Here is a 17877-nt window from a genome sequence, read left to right as displayed (position 1 = left end):
TATCTCTATAAGACAAAGCCTTTGTCAGTATCTTTATTACAACTCTCTTCAGAAGGGCCGCAAAATGAAACATGCAAGTCATTGAAATCAACATGACTAGGTCACATAACTTGTATGACTACTTGGGAAAAGAATGCAATTTTAAAGGGTTTTGTTTTTGCATCCTCTCCTAAATAATATTCTTTGATTTTTAAGTGGACATAGTTTCTGTTTTTGTTTTCTGTGCAACTTGTTCACTGTGATTTTAACTGTGGCCATAAATGATGCCGAGGAGAGCAGAGAGAGTGAACCAAAACAATAAAGTTGTGAAGTACAGTTGGATGAACCAAAGCAATTAGTGAGGAGAGTATAAAAATCCAAGGTATTGGGGGAAAAGTGTTGGGTGCCAGCTACATTACAAGTGTTTTTGTGGATTAAGTGTTTAAAAATCTGACGCATTTGGGCATTAGCACATCAAAATCAATCCTTCAAAAACATGTAAACATGTCCAAATTGTCTTCTGTGGAAGATTTACTGTGCTGTAATTATCAACTCTCATACCAGGTAAATGAGTCACTAATAACCGTAGCTGCTACAGCTACCCATTTGTTTAATCACCTCATTGCTGGTGATTTACTGTCAGTGGTTTTTAATAAAAACTAAGAAGAAGGCTGAATCAAATTGTTGTGTTGTGGTTTGTTTCCTGTGGGATTTTTATTATCAATTAAAATCTGTGATAATCAGGAAAACATAAAGTGCTACAGCTAGATAACCTGCAGCTGGACTATTGTCAGTCAGTCTTTTTAGCAGTTGAGCTGACATCCACTGCCCTTTAATCTCCATCGGTTTCTGTTTTCTCAAAAACATTGCTGGCTCTTTCCGTCTTATATTTCTCCACAGTTTCTATGCCCATTCATTCCACAAGCCTTGTCATGTTCTTTTATTTCCTCTCTTTTCTTCCTACTTTCATTACTCCACAAGCCACTGGCTCCTATAAACACTTTCTCTTGCAGTAGAGGTGACTTACAGTGATGAAAACCTCAGCAACAGAGAGGAATGCCTGGAGCACAACTGCCCCTTATTCTCCTCTGCACTCTTTCTTCATCTCTGCTCGGTAAGATGCTGTGATCTCACATCGGCCACCGCTCCAGCATCTTTCATACTTCCCATCTGTTTACTATGCAAAGATTATTATCTGTATATTTATGCTGTGTTCCTTTCATTCCTGTGTTTTTCCACTTCTTTGACTGACTAATACGATATAATACAGTCAGACCTGGAATAGCCACATTACATAAGTGATCTTTTTTTGAAAAATATGGGCTGCTTGATAAACAAAAGTGACTGACTCCGACTTGGCTGCTTTCTTGGCGTGCGGTGCCAAGCTGGGATAACATTAGCTGAAATTGCTACATCAAACACTTTGGTAGAGATGACTAAGTGATAAGCCCTACCAAATAACCAGCCACAGATGATGTTTTTCTGGCTACATAATATACGGTGGAAATATAATTCCACACCAAGTGACCTGGAGAGAAATATATTGAATGGGAGAATGATTTTCTGTTTTCTGTGGAGCACCACGGCTCTCTTTTGTGAATGCACCCCGGAGCTCTATTCAGAAAACACACAGAGTGAGACAGAAAACATAAATTTAAGGTCTGAGGCTCATCTGTATTCTACCCATGCATCCCCGCAGTCATTTTTAACACACGATGCTTGGATAGGCACAATGTCACTCTTGCTTTAATTTCCATTAAATTAATGTTTTTGTCTCTGAAAACAAAATTGCAAACAGAAGCATAGACACTGGGAAGACAAAAGCAATTACTGTAGAATAATGAAACAAAACAAAAAAAAAAGATGCAGGAGTGAGATATTTATAATACAATCTCTGACCTTAAAGAAAAAAAAAACTTTGGTATTTTCAGTCATTGTTTCTGCCACAAAGTAGTTGCCCATGTCAAAGTAAAAATGGTATGTTTGCTACTGACCAGCTCAGAAATTGCACAAATTAGCCACCTGACACAGATCTCCATTGGGGAAGCTTCCTGGCTGACCTTATAATAGACACATGTTGGTTTCTTTACATATGTGAACAGTCTGTGTGGTCGTCCTGGACGAATATGGTCCACTAGTTTACGCATGTCAGGAATGAGATGACAAGAAACGCCGTTTTATTTATCAGGCGAATGGCTGAGTGCTTGGTCTTGTCTGTCCTTGCTATTTCCTCTAGCTTGGGGAAAAAAAACAAATCTCAAAGCTGCGTATTTGTTAGTTACAAAGCTGGGTTTACGTCTATTCATGTCAGAAAAAAAAGAGTCTTTTAGTTTAATGGAGACAGTTGTGCTGCAGGATAAAATTGTGGCTCTTTAGCAGTTGAAGGTTTTAGCAATTTAATATTCTCAACCTCGAAATTATTTATTAAGCACATTTAAAAACAACACACATTGATCAAAGTGCTGTTCAACAGACAGAATGGATAAAAACAAGAGAACAGATGAGAATTAAGTAAAAATAATAAAGTGCCAGTAGGTGCTAAACATATACAGTTGTGGCAAATAAATGCACAGGAGCAAAATTAGAAAGACTCAAATGCTAATGAATAAAAATACATTTGAAGTCTAGTTTTAAAAACTCAGTGGAAAATGGGCAGGTTTCAATGTGAAGGGAATGCTGAGAACCCACAGTCTCCTCTGAGTGTAAATCTAGATTGGACCACAGTCAGAAGCATCCAATCAGCTGACCAGAGGGACCTGGAAGTAGAGTATAAGATGTTGGGCAGGTAAGATGGAGCCGGACCATGGAGAGGGCTTCGTAGACAAGCAGGAGGTGATCTAGGTGGCTAATGAGCCAGAGCCTCATCTCTACAATGTTTAAAGGCATTCAGTTGTTATTATGCTTTTGTTAACAAAGGCACCTTTGTGTCTCCATTTCTGTGTCTATTTGTACTTTCACGCCTGTGAAAACTGTTTATCTGTATGTGTGTGTGTATCTATGTGCATGCAGCCTGCAGATGTGTGCATATGAGCATGCTTGTCTGACAGGATATGAAGCAAGAAAGGCTGTGCGATCGCACATGGAGAACAGATAATCACACTCAGACAACACTGTCGCAGCCTGGAGCCCCACGGGGGGGAAGGAGAGGGGGTAAAAGGAAGAGCGAGCAGGAGCGAGAACGAAGATATGAAATAGGAAGGAAGAAACCCAAACAGTACAGCGTACCTGTCACTCAGCTCCACATAGATTTCAACTGCTTAGAAATGTTAATCGGGTGTTGCCATAAATGTTTATGTGGCATGTAGCTGCCTTTGTTTCCTCCCACTTAACATTCCAAGAAAATAAGAGCTTAACAGTGTATGACAAAAATAGAGTACAGAATATTGATTTTTATGAAGATTTTTTCTCCACAAATCAGCTATTTTTTGTTGCTGTTACCCTGAGCATCATTGTAAGACTGTATGCATGTTTTAACAGTTAACAAGGAAATGGAAACATTCGTCTGGATAGCGTCACATGGCTGCTGTCAGCTCCAAATCTGCACAGCTCTCAGGGTCAGAATTTGGCATAAATAACATGAAAGCATGTATCCTTTCTGCTTTGTATCAATGGCTCAGGCTGCTGATGGTGTTATAGTGTGGGGATATTTTCTTGGCACACTTTGGGCCCTTTAGTACCAACTGAGCATTGTATAAACAGCACAGCCTACCTGAGTATTGTTGCTGACCACATTCATCTCTTTATGACCACCGTGCCATATTTTGATGGCTGCTTCAAGCAGGATAATGCACCAAGTCACATGATGGTGGGTTCACTGTACTAAAATGGCCTCCACAGTCACCATATCGGAATCCAGTGGGGAATTATTGGGATATGGTAGAACAGAACAGTGTTGGGCAAGTTACTTTGAAATAGTAATTCAATTATAGTTACTAGTTACTTCTTCAAAAAAGTAACTGAGTTAGTAACTCAGTTACAATATTCTAAAAGTAATTAATTACTTGGAAAAGTAACTATTGCGTTACTTTAAAAAAAACAAAAAACGTTTAACCCTCTGGGGTCCAGGGTATAATTGGCCATTTTTTTACTACTCTTGATTTTCCCTCCACATTTTACCTTTAAAAACTATTTGCTTTGCCTTGTTTGGTATCATTCTTTTTAGCACAACCTCACATGCCTGAATTTACAGTTATGTTCTCATTTTGTCATACTGTATAACCAGAATTGATCTAAAATCAGACAAAAAACATAAAATCAGAGTAGAAAAAGTTATATTTTTACTGTAACAACCATAAACATGTTTAATGAATCATATTTCATAACTTCAAATGCAAATATTAATTGTCAATTTTGAAATCCTATGCACAAGTTTTGCAAACAAAGTTATTTGCATCCATTTACCTTTTACCCTTTTTTTAAATAACCATTTCAAACTATTTACAGAACAATCAGCTGTTCTTCAATAAGATGCCACAAATTATTTGTGCCACTCCAAAAAAATAATTTCTGTCCACTACAAAGGAGAACATCACAGCCTGATACCTGCAGGTCTGACAGCAGCAGGTGTATCACTCCTGTTTCTACCTGGAGACAGCAGTCGCCTCATTGTTCTAACACACAACACAAAACTATCCACAACACTACACACTAACTACACAAGACAACACATTAACTACACACTCCAAACACGCTAAAAGTCACAAATCTCACATCTCAAAACTCTCTCTCTCTTTTTCTGTTCTCTCTCTCTCTCTCTCTCTCGCCGTCACTCCTAAAACTTTTTCTTTTTTTTGCTCATAAGCAGAGAGTGCTTGCTAGCGCTAACGTGGCGAAACTATTGAGGAAAAAACGCCGCGTATATATTGTTTATCATGACTCTGGTTTTATGTGGCCTATCGACACAATTTGAAAACTGGTATATATCACCTTGTTGCTTTGTCTTTAAGTGGTCATGTGATTGACTTACCACGACTACTTTATTCTTCCTCAGTCAAACAGCAGCACTCCTGCGATTGTTTTGCCTCCTTAGCTCCAGGTGTTGTGCTAGACAGTGATCGTGATTAGCGTCCGCGGGAGCGCGCAGCTGCTTAAAGCTGTAGCGTCCAGAAGATGCGGTAAGCTGAACACAGCTTCAACCGTCTTTTTGTTGAAAAATAGTAACGGACCGCGTTTCCTTGTTAGTAACTGTAACGCCGTTGTAACGATAGGAATAGTAATTAGTTAGATTACTCGTTACTGAAAAAGTAACGGCGTTAGTAACGCCGTTATTCCCATCACTGGAACAGAAGGGTCACATCATGGATATGCAGCTGACAAATATGCAGTAACTGTATGATGCTGTCATGTCAGTATGAACTAAAATCTCTGAGGAACGTTTCCAGCACTTTATTGAATCCATACCATGAAAAATTAAGGCAGTTCTGAATGTAAAGGGAGTCCAACCCTGTACTAGAAAGTCCACTGTGGTAATGTACAGAGGCAGAAAGTGTCATTGATCAAATACTTATGGATCCAGTGTATGTGCACATGCCTAAAGTACACATAGTACTTAGATTTGTCCCACTAGTCGTGGACTTGTTTACTGGTCTTCAATGCTGCTCATTATCAGTATATTTCGATATATTTCTGGGTATATTTGTAAACTTTTTTCCTTTGGATTTGGTAGAATAATACAAATGCAAATTCTAAACAGAATAATAAGTAGATTATATTCAAAGTCTCCTACGCTTGGGTTTTGTTGTGAGTACTAAGTAGCCTCTCTTTCCTCACTTCTGTGTGCTGTAGATTTCTGCGTTAGCGTGTGTTGCTGTACAGCAGCCATGTCATGTAGATTGGGAGCAGCTGGGATTGTTAGGCACAGATTGTGAGTGCATTTGATGGTTGCAGTCAGTGTATATAAACTGCACAGTCGTATGGGATGTGCGCGTGTGTATGCTGATGTGTTTGGTCAGCAGGTTTGTCATGCAGCAGGACTGGTGGGGTCCCCTCGAGTATTTTCTCAGTAGGGCAACAAAGCAGACCCTGATGCCAGCGGCGCTGAACAGATGGCTGAGTTTGTTAGCATGCCTATACTGTGCCAGAGGTCAGAGGGGGTTGTTCACCCAGTTACGAGACAGCATTCATCCAAATAAACACATAGTGAGGACTTACAAAGTTACGCATGATTTATTTGCCTCATGTATATAAATGTCTCTCTCAGCAGCTTAAATTTTGCCACAAAAAAAATGTTGAAATGCTTTGGATCTGTGAAGGAGAGAAACATCTTGTGACCTGAGGGGTCTATTAACAATGTAGACTGAGAGAAAGAAAGATATTAAAAGCTTTATCTACCTGGAGGAAAATCCTAAAATGTTTTCTGAAAGCAGTTCATAGCCAGCAGACGTTATGGAGTAACTGGAGTGACATGATCCTTTTTTTTTTTTTCAAATCTTGGGTAGAATTTGAGCAGCTGCATCCTGAATAAGTTGAAATCTGTATCTTGTGAGGCACACAACCAACTCCAGTGATAACAAATAAATGCCACCAAGCAGCAGCACAGCTTCTCTGGATGGTATTCTTTATTTAAGAGCATTTTTTTTTCTCAGAAAAAATACCCTTCCATCAAGCTTTTCAATTTACATTTTCATATTTGACATCTGACATTTTTATTTGAAAGAGAAAGAATAATTAAATAATTACACTCCTCAAAAGTCAAGGGAACATTCGACCATTGCAGTAGAACACAAAGTCATTTAAACTTAGGAAGACTGACTCAGATCACTGAAGGATGAATCTGTTTCTGCTGCTCTGGTGCAAATGAAAGTGATAACAGGGAGAAGCAACAAGATAGGCGGCCATGAAGGGAAGGATTTTATAGGTTTTGGGCTACAGGTGTTTTTTTCTGCTAGTGTTCTTGTAGCTACTGGTAGTATGAGATGGTACATGCAGTTCATTCAGGTCGCACAGGTACTCTAGCTTTTCCAGGATGGCACATTCATACGTGCCATTGCAAGAGTCTGTGTCTCCCAGCACAGTTTCAAGAGTTTCGAAGAGATATTACATGAGATGAGCTGGACAAGGCCGTAGAAGGGCACCAGCAAGCAGCTCCTTTGTGTGAGGGGAAACAGGAGGAGCACTGACGGAGGCCTACAACATGATAAATGGTTAAAGGACTGGTTCTTATATAGCGCTTTTCTACTCTGAGTACTCAAAGCGCTTTAGACAACTTGCCTCATTCACCCATCTAACATTCACACACATTCATACTACAATGGATGCATCACATGGGGTCACCCAATGATATTTGGCATGCAGACTGGAGCAGACAGGGATTAAACCACCAACCTTCCAGTTAGTAGGTGACCTGCTCTACCACCTGAGCTACAGCCACCCCAACATGACCTCCAGTCGGCTATTCATGTCCATCTTTCTGACTAAACAGCTAGAATCAGTTTAGTCGGACTGCTCTCACAGCCATGTATCATGCAGCTCGATTGGCATTCGCTAGAGAACACCAGACCTGGCAGGTGTGCAACATGTAACCCATTCTCTTCACAGGTGAGAGCAGGTTCACACTGAGAATATGTGACAGAGATGTGAAAGAATCTGGTGATGATGTGCCGAACGTTATACTGCCTGCAACATTCACCCTAAAAATTCTATGCAGTCATAATATGTCAGTGTAGGTTTTATGTTGAAAATGCACTTGCAAGTTTAAGTTAAATGTTTGTTTTTTAATGCGCTCTTTGTGGATTATTCTCCCACACCTGTTTAGTACAGCATGCAGCTTTGCTTTGTATCACACATTTTGTCTTGCTGCTTGAGTCTATAGTGTATCTTGTTCAATCAAAAATGTAAAGGCAAAAATCTTTTGTGGGAAGGAAAAATGCTGCTGTTTTCTGTTCGTGTCTTTGCAGGAACACAGATAATTCACCATGATACTGGAACTCTAATGAATTGAATCACACTCCAACAGACAGGAAACTTTGAGTGCGTTTTGCCATTTTCATAGACCCTGGGGAAGCTATAACTCTGTTGTCTGGAAGTTAGTCTCATCCTGCTGCTTTTGTTTTCCTTCCATCTGCTAAATCCAAGGTGATAAATGAGACAAAAAGAAGCCACCATTTTATAGACAATGACATTTTAAATCATAGTTACACTGACAGAATGACACACAAGGGGCATCCTGACAGGGATCAGTATGTCAGTATTTCAACCTTTCACTTTCAGCTCTTGGAGATTTTTTCTGTAGAGCTGTTCTCATCTTCGCAACCCTGTTCCTTAGGTCAATTTGCCTTTCCGTCTCTCATAGATAACTTATGAAATATCTCAGTATGACAACAGATGCATTGATGCACTCTGTTCGCCTGCTGTTAGTGTGTGCCTGCCTGGGCTTAGAGCCACTGGAAATGGCCACGATGCCACTGAACTAGGGCACTGTCAACTTCCCACTGGGTGCTTTCTAGGTTAGATCAATATGTGCTTCATAAAGCACATATTGACCGGGAGGACTCAGACCTCTGAGAGAAGAAACACAAGAAAATGAAAAAGAAACGCAGATTGTAAGAATCCCCCCACCCCCCGCAGCAAAAAAGTCTGCTGTAGATGGAAGAAAATGGTTTAGCTTTAGCCACAGGAAGGCAAGTTTATACCACTGAGCTGCGCCAATAGAAACATGATTTGGCCAGTTTGCACCCATATCAGACAAATGCCTCACTTAATGTTGAAGCCAGGAGGAGCGCAGCATGTGTGCTGTTTTCACAAATGATGAGGTGAGGAGTGAAGCTCTGCTCTTTCCTTTGTCTTTCTCTTTACAACCTGCTGAATGCAGCTGTTTGCTGCCCATTGGCAGCCAGTTCATTTTTCATGTTTCAGATGTAGGTTTTATTTATACTGGCATTTTTTGGATGCAATGTCATTGTCCTATCTAGTTTAATCAGTAAATGATATGAGAGAATCAGGATCCACTGGCTTTATTCTTTTTAAGACATCAAAAATCTAAACTGCTTTGGATATCACTGCAACATTTCCTTTTCTCCAAGCCAAATTAATCTTATGTCACTCATTCAGCCACAGTGATATTATTCTGCGAACATGTAATGAAACCTATTTCAGCTTTCCGCTTTTGGGTACTGCTCCAATTTCTCTAGGTTTCACTCAAGATTTTCATTTCTCGCACACTGTTCCAAGTGATTCTGTTAGTGTGTCTATGGTCAGATTTTTTGAGTGGTTTCACCTTAAGATGTCTTCAGGTTTTATTTGCTGAAAGTGAGTGTAGAGCATTTTGTGAGTCATTACTCTTAAAGTTTTTCCATCATTTCTCTCAAGGGAACCAAAAAAGTTTAAACCAGAAGATTTCTGGTCTTGTCTCTTATATCTTCTTTTTACTTTTACTTTTCTTGTCTCATTGTCCTTGATTAGTTTTTTGCTGGTTCTTGTATCCCAGGTATTTCCACTCCCCCGATTAGTCCTTGTTGTGTTTATAGCATCAGTTTTCCTGGTGTCTGGCTCTCTGGTAATATCCCCTCCTCTGTCTTTGTGGTTGCATTTGTTGAGAATTTAAAATGTATGTTCTGGACTTTTTGTACTATTTGTAATTACTTCTTTCTGTGTAATAAAAGTTTGGTTTTGGTTTATTCATGTCAGTTTGTGAGTCACTCCCTTGCCATAGGGGTACCTCCAAATGTTTGACTTGGCAGAGTTTTATGCTGGATCCCCTTCTTGACACAGCCTCAATTTGTGTCTCCGTCTGGACTTCAACCAGCTTTCACAGTAATATGTTAAATACAAATAGTTCCATTAATTAAATGGTGTTCATAATTTTATTAAGACACATTCATGTCTTGAATACAAAACGGACAGTTTTTCAAAGCTTAAAATGATGGATTTAAATAAAGACAAAAGCTGTTGAGAATTGTGTCGGTAGCTTTATGTGCATGTTTGACATGTTAATGGTGCCATATTAATGGTTGGGGAAACTGAAAAGTCAACAGGTAATTCTTATTTTAATCATTCTGTGCGGACAATAAAGCAAGAAAGTTCTCGGTTTGAATCCAGACTGTTCTTCACTCTTCACCTGTTGTTATATCAGTGGCCTCATGTTTGACAAATTAATGAATAATCAAAAAGTAGATACAGCCATCTTCTTGTCAAGCAGCTGAGGTTTTGTATTTGCTGTCAATTTCCACAACATTTTGCTCTTCAGCAGTGTTTGCACGCTAAAATACTTCAAGGTTTTTGGAAGAACTTTTCTACCCTACTTTCCTGTTTCAGTAAAAAAAAAAAACCCTTATTCCATTGATTTCCTGTTACTTTGTGACTAAAATAGTGCAGTATGCTGAGTCCCCTGTGTGTGCTGATCTGTTCTAGACAAGCAGGCAGTTGGAGGCAAGCTGTGGGCTGGGAACTGGGTAGAAGGAAGCCGACTGTGCATGAGTCTGTGAGAGCCTCCCATGACAGTCAGTCCCAGACGAGGGGGCCAAATAAACAACGAGCGAGTGAGCGAGCAAAGCACAGAGCTACGCCTTAAGCCGGGAGAGAGAAAATAGAGAGACAGGAGAGAGCTCAGGAATAGGATGACACAGCATGCAGAGGCTTCCGGAGAGGGTAATGAGTTTGGTCAGGTTCCAAAGAAATGCTGCACCTTCAAAAGGGAGGGAGAGATACTGGTGGATATTAAAAAAACAAAACAAAAACTCTCCCCTCAACTTTCTTTCTGCGTCTCACGTGATGCTTTGCTGTAGATGCTGCCACAGAAAAAACTACTGCTGTTTGCTGTTTGGTACTGATCTCTGAATCTCATGCTTGTTTTATTTGAGCCTCAGGGCATATTGAACCACTGCACAGTTTGAAGTCGAAATAGAGAGAGATGAAGAGGCTTTAGTAATGTTGACCATATTCACTAATCAATATCCATTTATGCTTTTGTTATTAGTGTGTCTGGCTGAAGTATCTCCTGCCGTGACCCATTCTTTCCTTTTCTCTGTCTCTGTTCCTTCCTTCGTTCTCCCTTGCTGCCGCTTCCTGCCCCTATACTTTACTCATGCAATACAGAGGGTCTGTACCAGCTGGGAGGTCCACGCTGTGCCCCTCAGAGCAGCATTGAAGGAGTGGACGATACAGAGGTAGAACCATTACAAAACAGCCTCTGTTCACTAGTAGCCAATAACATGGAGGAGTACTCATCCCTTTCACAAAATGTTGCCCTTATTTTTTCTCTCCCTTTCACTCCCTTGTTTAACGTGTCCCTTTTTCAACCCCCTTGCAGAGAAAATGTAAGACCCATGTGCTAATACTTGTGGTGCATGGGGGAAACATCTTGGACACAGCGGGCGGAGATCCCAGCACAAAAGCTGGCGATGTGGCAACGTTGGCCTCGGTGCTCGACAAGGTTACGCGGGCGCATTTCCAAGCTGCTGCCGAACACGTGATGATCAAGCTGGTGCCATGTCCAGCTGTATGTGCTGAAGCCTTCTCTCTGGTGTCCAAGTAAGTGCTGATGCTAAACCACACGCCCTCATTTACTCTTGACATTTTAAAGTGCCGCATACCTGGATAAAATCCAGATGATTTAATTCTCTTTCATTCATATTTAGCCACACAGGTGACAGATTAATGGAAAAACATAACTGGAGAAGGGCACAGAGGCATGGTGAATAGTTTGATAAATGTGAAAATGGTGTGAATCATGTGCTGTGGCCTTCACCGCTTCCAGATCTACCGAAAATTGAAGACCTGACGAAAAAAAATATGCCAAAATATTAGCTGAAGTCAAGTATCAAATGAGGAGATATTTTTGGAAAGAGTGATGTTCGCCCGTGCAGCGAATTTCACAACTGAATGAGAATAAAAGCTGTCGTTCACGCTCCGTGTGACCCAGACCTTGCTGAGGCACTTTTAAGAACTCCTAGGGTTATTCCTTTCAGTGAACCAGAATTTTTCAGTTACCGGTACAATTTCTTGTCGGAAATAAATTATGTGGAAACACAGCCTTTCACACCTTAAATAGAATAATGTGCCTTCTGCTGCTTGGATGGGAGGACAACATGAACTAGTGGCCTCAGGCAGCTCTGATAAACAGCTTAGTGTTTATCTAAAATGATATGAAGTTAAGTAGAATGGATGAACACTGTGGGAAAAGTGACACCAGATTTTATAATCAGCTATTTTGTTGATTCTGTCACTGCAGACTGTAAATCAATGACAACTCTGTAAAAGGTCCTGTGCTTATCAGTGCATTAGGCATTAGAATGAGTTGGAACACCTTTAAAATTTACATTTCAAAAGTAAAATTAGTATACATTGTAGCAGATAAGTCAGTTTATTTAGTTTTGTCTTCTTGCTTCACTCACAAGTTTCCTGAACTCTCCTGTACAGCTGATATTGGGTCACATGTTTAATATCACTACACACCATTTTAACAGCAACTATATGACATAAAACAAGAAAAAGCAAAATAGTTCCACTTTAATAATTGATTTTCCCCATACTCTAGTGAATAAATGAAAGATGTCACTGACACACTAATAAACCAAAGTTCCTCATATCAACGTTATGTAACTTGAAGAAAGTTAATGCTAATGCTATTGCATTAACTTTCTTTCTTTCACATGCATAAAAATTTGGATGGACTATGAGTGAGACATGAACACTCATGGTCCACTTTCCATATTTAAAAAATGAATGACAGCTAACATGGCTTACTCTCACAACCTGCTCAAGTTTACACACAGGAGTTAAGTGTGTTGGAGAGAGTTAGGAGTCTGTGATTTCACTTGTCAGCTGATGAATAAGTCAATGATTATGAGGCATGACGCTGAACAGTTTCATGCTGTCAAATTGTAATTTGTTGCCCGTAGTAAGCTGCATTCCAGCTCGGTTCTTTTGACAAGGAAAACAAAGGGGAAAAGCCAAGTGCTCCATAAGGTAATTATCCTGTTTCTGTAGCTTTTTATCTTAATTTCTTCCTATTTTGATTGAAAGCTTCAATTACAATGAAGGAGCAATGAATTCTTTATTTTTGAAGAATGTGCATGTCTGCGGGAATTAATACCCAGTGGTGCTCAGGTGGTGAAGGTCAGCCACACTGCTGTCTTAATTAGCATGCTCAGGGCATTTCTCAGGCCCCATAAGCATGTGATCACGTGGAAAATGTAACCCCTAAACTTTTTAAATGCTGCTTCTAATTGTTAAAGCTCCCCTTTAATAGTAGAGGTGTCTTCTTAGTGGATAAAATGAATGCTTAAATGACTTTATACAGTTTCCTCTAAGGCCTCTCCAAGCAATGATCTGTTTGGTTAATTAGCTACTGTTACTTTGCATTCAGGTTTCAGTTTCAAGGGGGCGGGGTTAATTGTAGACATTGTTATATTAACAAGGTAATGAACAGAAGTTAGCCGGTGACTCTTTCTTTATGATATATTAAACATCCCCATAAACACTCACAGCTCTTATTCCTTGCAATAGAAATTGATGGAAAGCTGCTAGATGGTGTTTATGAGATTCAGACGGCTGCTTAAGCGTAACTAATAATTTCATTTTACATTTAATGTCACATGTCCCAGTGGTCAACAGTTTTGCCTCTGACAGCGTCACTTGGTTTTCGCGGCTCCCCAATTATATGCCGAGGATATTTTTTGTTTGAATTGTCACTAATCACCGTGGCTGAAAGAATGCGTTTAGCAGTCAAGTCGAGGCTTCTGTTTGGCATTGTGATTGATGCTAGCTGGAGAGAGGTACAGACTGGAAGCAAGACAAGTGTAAAGAGATTTGAGTTGTGTAGCTGCTCAGCAGCTTGACGTCTGCTTTGCTTTCACCACATCCAGAGATAAAATATTCATGACAACAGTTTCCCATTGCAGTTGAGCGGAACTGAGTTATATGGCTGCGTGTCTCGATTGTCTGTAATTGAAAGCGTGTGGACACACAGGCACGCATGAAATTTTGCTTAAAAAACCATTCTTATTGCAACAGTGTGTCAACCAAAGCTGTTTTGCTGGGAAATAAATAAATGATTAAATAAAATTAAGAGATGGAGAAATGTATAACTAAAGAAACAATTTACGCGCACATACCAATACATTTAGGATTATTCATGTATCATACATTTATTCTCTGTTATTTTATTGTTTATTATTGTTATTGTCTCTGTTATGATCAAAGTTTGCAGTTAGTATTGCAGTTATGCTGAGCTTTTTTTGTGCTTTCTGTGTTTCCTCTGTTTGTTTTTACTTTCCCTTTTCTGCCTCTTTATTGTGTCATTTGAATTGTCCTAACATGTCTGTACATCTGCAGGTTACTCCTCGGTTTCTCTCTAGTTCATGCAACTATCACTTGCCTCCCATCACATTTAGTTTGTGCTTGATATTTTGGGGAGGGCTGCTTACCTAAAGTACAACACTCTTTGCCCTTCTCTGTGAATCTTTTTACACCCAACTACCTGCTCTTTCACCTCGGATCTTATCTGTACTTGAGTCTAACTTGAGATCCTTTTTGACAACTTGGCATTTAATGGTTACGCGAGAATTTTTTCCTGCAGGAGGTCTTAGTGATCTTAAACAGTCACTGATGTCATGGTCCGGCTCAAGAGACATGGCAATAATGTGAGACACAGCTTTAACAAAAATGTTCTAATCTATTGACTAAAGGAAACATAACTTTATATGGTGTGTGAACAGATGGATGAGTGTTTCAATGTTATATGTGTAAAACCTAAAATATCCATGCTCAAGCCAGCCAAAATAATAAAAAGGTGTTAAGTGATTGGAGAAAGCAAACAGTGAGACTGTCCAGGTGCTCTCAGTTGCACTAATTAACACCGCCTACCAGGAACCTGCAAGACAACACAGAGGGACAAACAGAAGAAAAGCACAGAGGGCAATGACACTGACAGCAGTCTTGCTTTTATTAACATAGATTTTCTTCTCAAATGCAACTTTGGGTATATTCTCATCATTGATACTTATATTCTCTGTTAAAGGCTTAGTAAAGTTAAGCATGGTAAGGACTTCCTTCAAAATGCATCTGCAAGTATGAGCTTGTTCTCTTTTAGCCTTTCCATGGTTTAAAGTCAAGCAAGTGTACAGAAGTTGTAGGCAAATATTCTTCTGATCCATCACACGGTACCATCAGGGAGGATACTTACTGCCCCCAAACCTTTCTGCAGCACATGAAAACGACCACCAAGAACTTTCATCAGTGACAAAAAGCACAACAAGAAGTACTTCAACAAATAACATGATCTCCAGATTGTGGAGAGGGGTATACTGTGAAACAGTTCCACAAAGGTGACTGGGCAGTTCCACATGGGTAGCTGGACTTTCGTTGCGTTAACTTGCTAGAGACGATGAGTACCACGTTTGTGACTATCATTATTCTTTTTTAACTCAGGCTTTTTTGATTCAAGAGACTGTGCTCACTCACATAATTGTGAGCGTGAGACACATCGTTCGACTTTTCTGCATAAAACTTAAGAATTAAGGGGCTTGCTCCATTCAGATGCATCATCTGAAGAACCGGTGATAGAGCTCTCTAAAGATCTAGAAATATAACAGTAAAATCCAATGCTGCTGCTGCAAAATAATACAAGATAGTAATACTCCTAACAAAAATCATTAACCTTTTGATTAGATCATTACAAGTGCAGGTGAAATAAATAGTTATTATACTTATTTTCTGCTCGGTGTGCTGCTTTATTTCTAACATGAGAGATTTAGACTGCAGACACACAAACATTAAAGGTTACTCAGTGTGTTCATTTCCAACTTTGTCTCATTGCCAAATACAGGAGATGTGAATATCTTTAGTTTGCTGTTAGATCAAAGTAAAATTTATCCTGTTGATCCAACAGCTTGCAAATTACGAAGGAGTATTAGTGCCACATTAAGAAAAATAAATGTTTTGAGAATAAATTTGAAATTTCAAGATTAAAGTCGTAATTCAGTTTTGAGAAAAAAGTCAAAATATGGAGATTACAGTTGTTGTTTCAAGACAAACTGCCACGGTTGCTGGACCCTCTGAGTTAGTGAAATCGTACTTCAGAATTGATTTTGAAAAGATGCTTGTGGTCAGGCAGAAAAACACAAATGCAGACGAGTGGATTATCACAAAAGGGAAAGGTTATCAATGGTGATATCGTGGTGCAATACAGAGGATGTATGTCTAATCACAAGGTGGCTGATCAGTTTGTTTCACCAACTCATTTAAACAAGGTTTTGTAAAGGGTATAGCAGCCATGGCAGTTTGTTGTGAAACAGTAACGGTAATCTTCACATCTCAAAATACATTTTCGACTTTAATCTTGAAATTTTGACTTTATTCTCAAAATGATCAACAATATTCTTTTCCCCTAATGTGTCCCTAATATTCCATCGCAGCAAATGTTTTTGTAGTTTCTAATTTGTGCTCTAGCTGCTGTTCCAGCAGTATGAAAAAAGAAGACTCAGCAGCAGATTTAAAAAGACAAACATAAAAATGTATCCACTTATTGGGTCACCAGCTGAATGCATGGAAATTCCAGAGACAATGTAAAACACACAGTATGTGCTGCTGAAACCGAAGCAGGGAATCTATGTCACACTTTATTTATTGCAAATCCTACTGTTAATAAACTAAAAACAGGTTCCAGCCCATTTCAAACTGAAACTCTGAACATCACCTGTTTTGGACTAGGTTATGTATTGAGTTACCATGGTGATCGAGCCAGGTGAAACTCTGGCTTTTAAGGTCTACATGGCTCACTAAGTCAGTAATCTTGCTTTGTAGTACACCCTGCTGCTCTCGCTGTCATGGGGAGAGAAGACACTGAAAAACGACACTTTTTGCGTCAAAGTTCATGTATTTGTATAGTGAGAAAAGATTAGCTTTACAGGTATGGTCTTTATTCGTCAGTACCTGTAGTACCTTACAGGATTAGATTGGACAAATATATTGCTATTGATATAAATAATAATAGTAATTCCCTACTTTTATGTACCTTTCAATTTAGTTATTCATTCATTCACTGTTAAACTGTTTTATAGGTTAACCTGTTGTGTTTTTACCATAAACACATGTCAGTATGACTAATACACACTAAATGCTACATATTGTAGCTGACAAAAAACAACTTGTCAGTCCTTTAATGTAGGCACACCAGATACTGAAACATACATCTGCAGTAGTTTATCTGAATCTTTTTTACAATTGCCAGTTTGAAGTTGATATGTATTTCTGATCTGCAGTGAAAATATATAAAACTTTATTTTGGGCAGATGGCTCTAGGTCTTTAATATACTCTCACAATATGTGTGGTCAGTAGGGATTAATACATGCCTACAAACATGAAGGCACAGCACTCAGTAAACTGCACTTTTGTCATTTAACAGTGTTTTCTCTAATGATAGTGCTGAACTTGTGGGTGTTTGGAGTCTCATTTATTTGCATGCCAATATAAACATCTTAGGAATAAGCCACACAGAAAGGAATTACTGCAGTGTGGGTAATTTGTTCTCATTCTGGGTAACAGCTTGGCTGAAAATCACACCACGGAGTGGAGGTGGCAAAACCTCTTAGCGCCTCAAAGAGAAACTTTCACATAAACAAACAAACCTTGGACTCCGTTTGGTAGTTCCTTGTGTACCATATAAGGTCCCCATAGAGAATAAACATGTTTTTCAGTTTTCCTGTTGCTGTGTGTACAAGAGATACTGTGTCCCACTAGGCTCAGAGCAGTTATTATTAGCTCCACTGTACTAATGAACATACCTGGGAGTGCTGACGAGGAACAGAGCGTCACAGAAACACATGCGTAATCCATAAACACAGTTGGAAAAAAAAAACATCCCACACAGAACGAGTTGGGAAAGCTCTCTGAATGTATATTACAGCACCATAGCACATCCAATTAACAGCAACAACACAAATGCTCCCAAATTGATTTCT

At 39.3% G+C, this 17877-nt stretch overlaps 1 protein-coding gene across 3 annotated transcripts in view; it reads left to right on the top strand.

Annotated features, from left to right (window-relative positions):
• Positions 1 to 17877, top strand: part of pitpnm3 (PITPNM family member 3) — a 105079-nt gene that overhangs the window by 51146 nt on the left and 36056 nt on the right. For all 3 annotated transcript variants that reach the window (XM_063493532.1, XM_063493530.1, XM_063493531.1), the window contains exons 4-5: positions 11011 to 11081; positions 11225 to 11445. In XM_063493532.1, coding sequence (XP_063349602.1) covers positions 11011 to 11081; positions 11225 to 11445 — 292 coding nt within the window. The remainder of the gene's footprint in view (positions 1 to 11010; positions 11082 to 11224; positions 11446 to 17877) is intronic.

The sequence above is a fragment of the Pelmatolapia mariae genome, linkage group LG14 (genome assembly GCF_036321145.2).
Source record: "Pelmatolapia mariae isolate MD_Pm_ZW linkage group LG14, Pm_UMD_F_2, whole genome shotgun sequence".
Classification (NCBI taxonomy): Eukaryota; Metazoa; Chordata; class Actinopteri; order Cichliformes; family Cichlidae; genus Pelmatolapia; species Pelmatolapia mariae.
The sequence above is the reverse complement of the archived record's forward strand: the minus strand, read 5'-3'. Positions and strand labels throughout refer to the sequence as shown.